The sequence below is a fragment of the Pristiophorus japonicus genome, chromosome 9 (genome assembly GCF_044704955.1).
Source record: "Pristiophorus japonicus isolate sPriJap1 chromosome 9, sPriJap1.hap1, whole genome shotgun sequence".
Lineage (NCBI taxonomy): Eukaryota > Metazoa > Chordata > Chondrichthyes > Pristiophoridae > Pristiophorus > Pristiophorus japonicus.
Window position 1 is genome coordinate 115,991,531 of NC_091985.1, and position 6,751 is coordinate 115,998,281.

The following is a 6,751-nucleotide window of genomic DNA, read 5'->3' on the forward strand; positions in this document are numbered from 1 at the left end:
ACTGAGACGTACGAAAGCATGGGCCCTACACTAAACATCCATTAGAGAAAGATCCTCCACCCCGCCACACAGCACTACCCCCGAGTCAAGATCCACGGAGCAGCCCTGGACAACGTGGACCACTTTCCATACCACGGGAGCTTATTAACAACAAGGGCAGACATAGACGACGAGATTCAACACCGCCTCCAGTGCGCCAGTGCAGCCTTCGGCCGCCTGAGGAAGAGAGTGTTCGAAGATCAGGCCCTCAAATCTGCCACCAAGCTCATGGTCGACAGGGCGGTAATGATACCTGCCCTCCTGTATGGCTCAGACGTGGACGATATACAGTAGACACCTCAAATCGCTGGAGAAATACCACTAACTATGTCTCCGCAAGATCCTGCAAATCCCCTGGGAGGACAGACGCACCAACGTTAGCGTCCTCGACCAGGCCAACATCCCCCGCACCGAAGCACTGACCACATTTGACCAGCTCTGCTGGACGGGCCACATTGTTCGCATGCCTAACACTAGATTCCCAAAGCAAGTGCTCTACTCGGAACTCCTACACGGTAAGCGAGCCTCATGTGGGCAGAGGAAACGTTTCAAGGATACCCTCAAAGCCTTCTTGATAAAATTCAACATCCCCACCGACACCTGGGAGACCCTGGCCAAAGACCACCTTAAGTAGAGGAAGTGCATCCGGGAGGGCGCTGAGCACCTAAGTCTCATCGCTGAGAGCATGCAGAAAACAAGCGCAGGCAGCGGAAGGAATGTGCGGCAAACCAGTCCCACCCATCCTTTCCTTCAACGATTGTCACAGGTAAGACAGACAGAGACTGTAACTCCCGTATTGGACTGTTCAGTCATCTAAGAACTCTTTTTAGAGTGGAAGCAAGTCTTCCTCGATTCCGAGGGACTGCCTATGATGATGATCTCTTCCCTAGATTCTTTTAAAATGCGCAAATGTAATCCATCCGGGCCAGTGTTTTTTTTCCTCTTTTGAGTTTTAGTTTATTTAATATAGCTCCTCTTTTTATTTTAAATGCGGTTATTTTATTACTAATCTCATGATCCAATGTCATGTTCACCTGTTCGATCTCCCTGGTAAATACTGAGGCAAGGTAATTATTTAATATTTCTGCCATCTCATTATCACTGCCTCTGATATTATCCTGTCCATACCTTAGTGGCCCTCTTCCCATCCCAACCTTCCTTTTTTTTGATGTGCCTGTAAAATATTTTACTATTTTGTTTTATGTTCCTTGATAATTACATTTCATAGTTCCTCTTTGCCTTCCTAATTGTTTTTTTGATTCCTTTCCTAATCTCTTTGTATTTTCCCTTATCATGCTCTCCCCTGCTGTCCATGTACTTAATGTATGTCGCTTTTCTTACCTTAAATTTTTCCCTTATGGCTTTATTCATCCATGGTGTCTCATTAGCGGTTAGCTTGTTCTTGTTTTTTAGTGGAATATATTTTTCCAGGACTCTGTTGAACACTGTTTCCCACTGCTGTTCTACGACATTGTTTGCCAATATTGTTGTTCATTTTACTTTTCCAAATGCTATTCTTAGCCCCTCAAAATCAGCTTTTCTCCAATCTATTATCCTAGTCTTCATCATACTTACGTTCTTTTCAATTATTATTTTAAAGTATTTATGGGCATTATTGCCTACATGTTCCCCTACTTTTACTTCTCTTGCCTGTTCTAGTTCATTCCCCATTACTAGATCCAATAGTGAATCCTCCCTTGTTGGGCTTTTTACATATTGGGTTAGAAAGGAGTCCTGTACAAATTGTAGGAACTCCATTCCCTTATCCCCTTTACCTACTTCTTCTGTCCAATTAACATCGGGGTAGTTGAAATCCCCCATGATTATTATTCAATGTTTTTTACTCATTTCCCTAATTTGTTTGCATATTTCTTCCTCCACCTCCTTTACACTATTAGGTAGCCTGTAGACTACCCCTATTAATATGATTTATCCTTCATTATCTTTTATCTCTATCCACATGGATTCTATTTCTGTCTTGCTAATTGCTGCATCACTTTTTTCTACTGCCATTATACTACTCTACCTCTCCGCTTCCCCCTCTATCTTTTCTAAATATGTTATACCCTGCAATGTTTAATTCCCAGAAGTGTTGTTGAATCTGATTATGAGTAATGAAATAGATCAGGTGGATATGCTAATTGTGATAGAGTACATTGGAGCTAGTGACCACAATATGATGAGCTTTACGGTCCAACCAAAAAGAGAAAAAAAGTGAGTACAAAAACTAGAAAACCAGATTGGATTAGAGCATATTTCAGAAAGGTGAGCAAGCTAGTTAGCTGAAGTGAGGTGGAGGGAGAAATGGGCTCACAGACTGTGGAGTGACAGTGGGATGTTTTAAAAAAAGAGAGATTTCAATAGTACCTTAAAATAAGAAACTACAGGTAATTTCAGGATAAATGAGGAGGTTAACATCCAATTAAAATTGAAGGAGGTCTATGAAGACCAAGTATATCAGTAAAAAGAGAATTGCTAACAGCAAGGTGGGTCCCATGAGACCAGACAATTGTCAGTTTGTCAAAGGTGAATTAATAAGCTCTTTGCATTGATCTTTACTAAAGAACAGGATATCGGAGAGTAGGTGGTATTCGATAATTTAGTGAAGTTCAGAAAAGACAAAGTTCCCAGGCCTGATGGGACACTTCCTAGGATCCTGAAGTTGTTGAGGGAGGAAATTACAGAGGCCTTGGATAGTGAGTTTCAGGCTCCATTGAGAATGGATGTGTGCACCAGGGGGGCTGGACAATGACCAATGTCATCCCATTTTTTTTCAAAAAGGAGAGCTGGAGCTAATCCAGGTAATTACAGACTAGTTATTTTAACATCTGTGGTTGAAAATATTTTTTAGTCTTTAATTAAGGATGAAACTACCACATATCTAGATGAAGAGAAAATAGTAGAAGCCAGCATGGATTTCAAAAGAGATGATCATGCTTGAGAAACCTCAGGATTCTTTGAGGAGGTAACAGACAAGGTAGATGGGGGAAGTACACTGGATGTGATGCATGGACTTTATGAAAGCCTTTGACAAGGTACCATATGAAGATTACTAAAGAAGATTAAGGGCTATGGAATTAGGGGGAAGGTGGAAAACCGAATAAAAAATTGGTTAGATTGGACAGGATAGATAGCAGCAGATTATTTCCAGTAATTGAGGGTTCAAGAACTAAGGGCCACTGATACAGGATTAGACAACCTGTATTTATATAGTGCCTTTAATGTAGTAATACTTTCCACGGTGCTTCACAGAAACATTGTAAGACAACATTTCACACCAAGCCACATAAGGAGATATTAGGGCAGAAAGAGGTAGGTTTTGAGGAGGAAAGAGAGGAAGAGAGACGGAGAGGTTTATGGATGTAAGAGATTTGGAACAGAGGGCAGGAGAAACTTCACAGTGAGTTGAGAGGCTATGGAATTCACTCTCGCGGTTGAGGAAGAAACTGTGTCAACATTTAAGATTGGGTAGGTGGATGAAGGAAATGGGTTTGAAGAGATCTGGGAACAAGGTGGGTAAATGTAATTGGGACTGTGTTCGCATGGAGGGTAAACACCGACATGGACTAGTTGGACTGAATGGCCGGTTTCCACACTGTAACATCTATTTATTATTCTGAAAGGCTGATTCCAGTGCCAAATCTATTCTTACCTTGCACTGTTCCACCTGCTGCTGAAGCCCCTCTTGATTGCCTAATGTGACAGTCTCCTTGGACAAGAAGGTCTCTGCACGATCCATCCATTTCTCCAGGGCATCTGCATTTTTCTACATTGAAGAGAATGAGAAAAGAAATGGTCCCGATATTCGGCAAAAATAAATGCACACATCAATCAGGACAAGGCAAGCATTCCCTGAGATTAGGGTTTCCATTGCCATTGCGCTCACGAAGGGTGGATGGGAAGTTGAGGCAGGGGCAGAGGGAATATGAATGTGTGCGCGCGCCTTTGGAACATTAACAAAAATTTTATTTTCCCCCTTGTTAATTTCTCTGATCTCTTCCTCTCCTGAAGGATGGCTTCTGTACCATGTTGAAGCAACTTGTTATTCGCACGTGACTCTTGACCGTGAGTTTTGGAAATGTTTTTATCGTGTGGAGCATCACAGTTGAGTCTTCTCAAAACCTAACTACACAACCTTGACTTTGGTCATCTCTCTCAACTGCCCCAATCATGCTGAAGGGCCTGGAATTTCCTGGATCACATTTACAGCAAGGTAAAAATCAAAATTTACACCCATTTTTATGCTAATCTTTCGAACGACAACTTCCACCGAAATTTCCCGAGAATCACTTCAGCATTTCCAGAACTTAAAAGCTGGCGTAAAATGAGAGGAAATCAGCATTAAAAAAATCAGCAGGAAAATACAGAACCTAAACGGAATATATCCCACCTTCCTTCTTTAAGCTCCTCTTTATCTCATTGATGTTATGAAAATAAAAGTTTGAAGTCAGCAAACCATCATTTATCCACAGCATGTTTAAGAAAATGCAACTGTGGAAGTTTAAAAAAAAATGTAACATGTTCCTGATACCATAAAAAAAACAAAGGTATAGAAATTATGGTGCAGGTCTCAGCAGAGAAATTTTTTAAACTTTTTTTTAAACCTGTAAAACACCAGAAATAGTGACTTTGGGTCCTGCAGCATTTTGGACAAAAATTTACATCAATTCAGAATTAGCGTAATGGTGTTCTCTGGTCTTTTGAGGGGGCCAAATAGGGTTCCGACAGACGTAACATGGGAGCGGTGCAAATGATCATGGACATTTGCGCGTAGCTATGTTTTCGTGTCAAACCAGAATAAATCAGGAACACACAAATTTCTTCATAAAAAAAAACAGCGCAATTACACCAAAATTTTCCAGGCAATTCCACGCCAGTGTCTAGTATTATTGCTCTGTGAACCATGGGATGTTTTTCTATATTAAAGGCTCTTTATAAATGCCAGTTGTTGCTGTTGCTCTCCATATAGATATTTAGTTTTTTTTTAAAATAGTTTTGGCAGTAGGTAGTGTTGTCATAGGGACGTGTGTTGGTGGTTACTTCTCTCTGGAGTGGAGTGATCTTTGCTGGGGCAAGATGTATTTTCTATTCCTGGGCTTAGGCTCCCATGTTTAGCAATGGAAGCAAGTATAATAAACAAAGGAAATTTTTGATTGTAATGCACAATACTTACTTAATACAGTGTACATTAATCTTACATTTTTACATGAAATATTTGCAGAAGACAAACCACTGCATTAGAGCCTTTATTCTTCACAGAATAACTGAAAATAACTAGATAGCAGCAGATGCTGTGACCTCTAATGTCAATGCTGGATGTAATATGAATTACAAGCATCATTCCTTCCATAAGTACAGTGCATCATGCCCCAAGATAACAGTGCAGCCAGAACACACTGCATGTAAATACTGCCAGAGACTATTACAAATCTTATTAAAATTACCTGATTTTCCAACATGTTCTTAAAATGGTCAAAGCTCATAAAACTATTTTAACTATGCGCCAAAATAAATAACGCAGATGAACTTTCAATACAGTATCAGATTTAGAAATTTCATGTACTATATTTCACTTTAGCATCACTCGTCAAGATTATAATATACTTATTACATTTTATAATTAAATCAAACCCTAGTTATCGAGCCAATAATTTTAGTGAATAATCCTGAAATGTAAACTGGAGCCATACAATTTGAAATATTTATTTACATTGAGAACAACTGCAAGGCAAATATTACCATTCCAAATGTTGGAGAATTGCAGTACTCAGTAGTCTCACAGTAGAGGACAAGTGAGAAATTAATTATCTGGGAAAGTTCCATTAAAAAGATTCCCAAATTCATATTCTTGCTTTTAATTCATCTCTAAACTCCACCCTACATTCATGGTCTCTCTTCATGCCACTCTTTCTCCTCCGCTCACTGGGCATCTCCTCACCCCTACAACCCTCCATCAGCAGTCACTGATTCAGCCACTATGCTCTTTGTTCTCTGGAAATTTTGACTCCGTTCCCTCCACCTTGCCAGCTCCCTCCCAGCTGTTACAGACGTCCTCCCTAACCATTCCTTTGGTTTCCCACCATCATCTTTCCATTCCCCTTTCTCTCCAAGCCTCATCACGCCTTTAGGATGTCCCAAAGCACTACATATCCAGTGAGGTGCAGTCACAGTTATATAAACAAATACAATAGCCGAACTACACACAGCAAGATCCCACAAACATAAGATGAATAACCAGTTCATCTATTTCTTGTGCTGTTGATTGAGGGAGGAGTGTTGGCCAGGACACAGAACATCATTATGAGGCCTTTGATGTCCATCTGAACAGACAGACGGGGCCTCGGTTCATCATCTGAAAAATGTCACTTCCAATAATGCAGCACTTACCCAGTACGACACTGAAGTGTCAGACTGGATTGTGTGTGCTGGGGCTTGACCCACAATCTTCTGATTGAGGGCAGTGTGTTACCAGCAGATCAAAGCCAACACATATCCGACATACCCATTTTTGTTGCCTGTTCTCTCTCCCACCCGGTAGACTGAGGCCTCTAGCGTTCATGCCGTGTACCACTCACTTGTACAGTCTCACTCACCTCAAAATGCTGCAGTTTCGATACCATGTCCTGCAGCAGCTGGCTGTCATTCCGAAGCTTTGCCATTAGCTTTTTCCACCGTGCTTGAATTGACTCCAATTCTAGGCCAGAGGTCTTTT

At 40.9% G+C, this 6,751-nt stretch overlaps 1 protein-coding gene across 2 annotated transcripts in view; it reads right to left on the reverse strand.

Moving 5' to 3' along the window:
• LOC139273181 (utrophin-like) overlaps nucleotides 1-6,745 on the reverse strand; it is a 476,555-nt gene extending 469,810 nt beyond the window's left edge. For both annotated transcript variants that reach the window (XM_070889721.1, XM_070889722.1), the window contains exons 1-2: nucleotides 6,633-6,745; nucleotides 3,692-3,805 (exon numbers count right to left, since the gene is read on the reverse strand). In XM_070889721.1, coding sequence (XP_070745822.1) covers nucleotides 3,692-3,805; nucleotides 6,633-6,698 — 180 coding nt within the window. In that variant the 5' untranslated portion in view covers nucleotides 6,699-6,745. The remainder of the gene's footprint in view (nucleotides 1-3,691; nucleotides 3,806-6,632) is intronic.
• Between the last annotated feature and the right edge of the window lie 6 nt (nucleotides 6,746-6,751).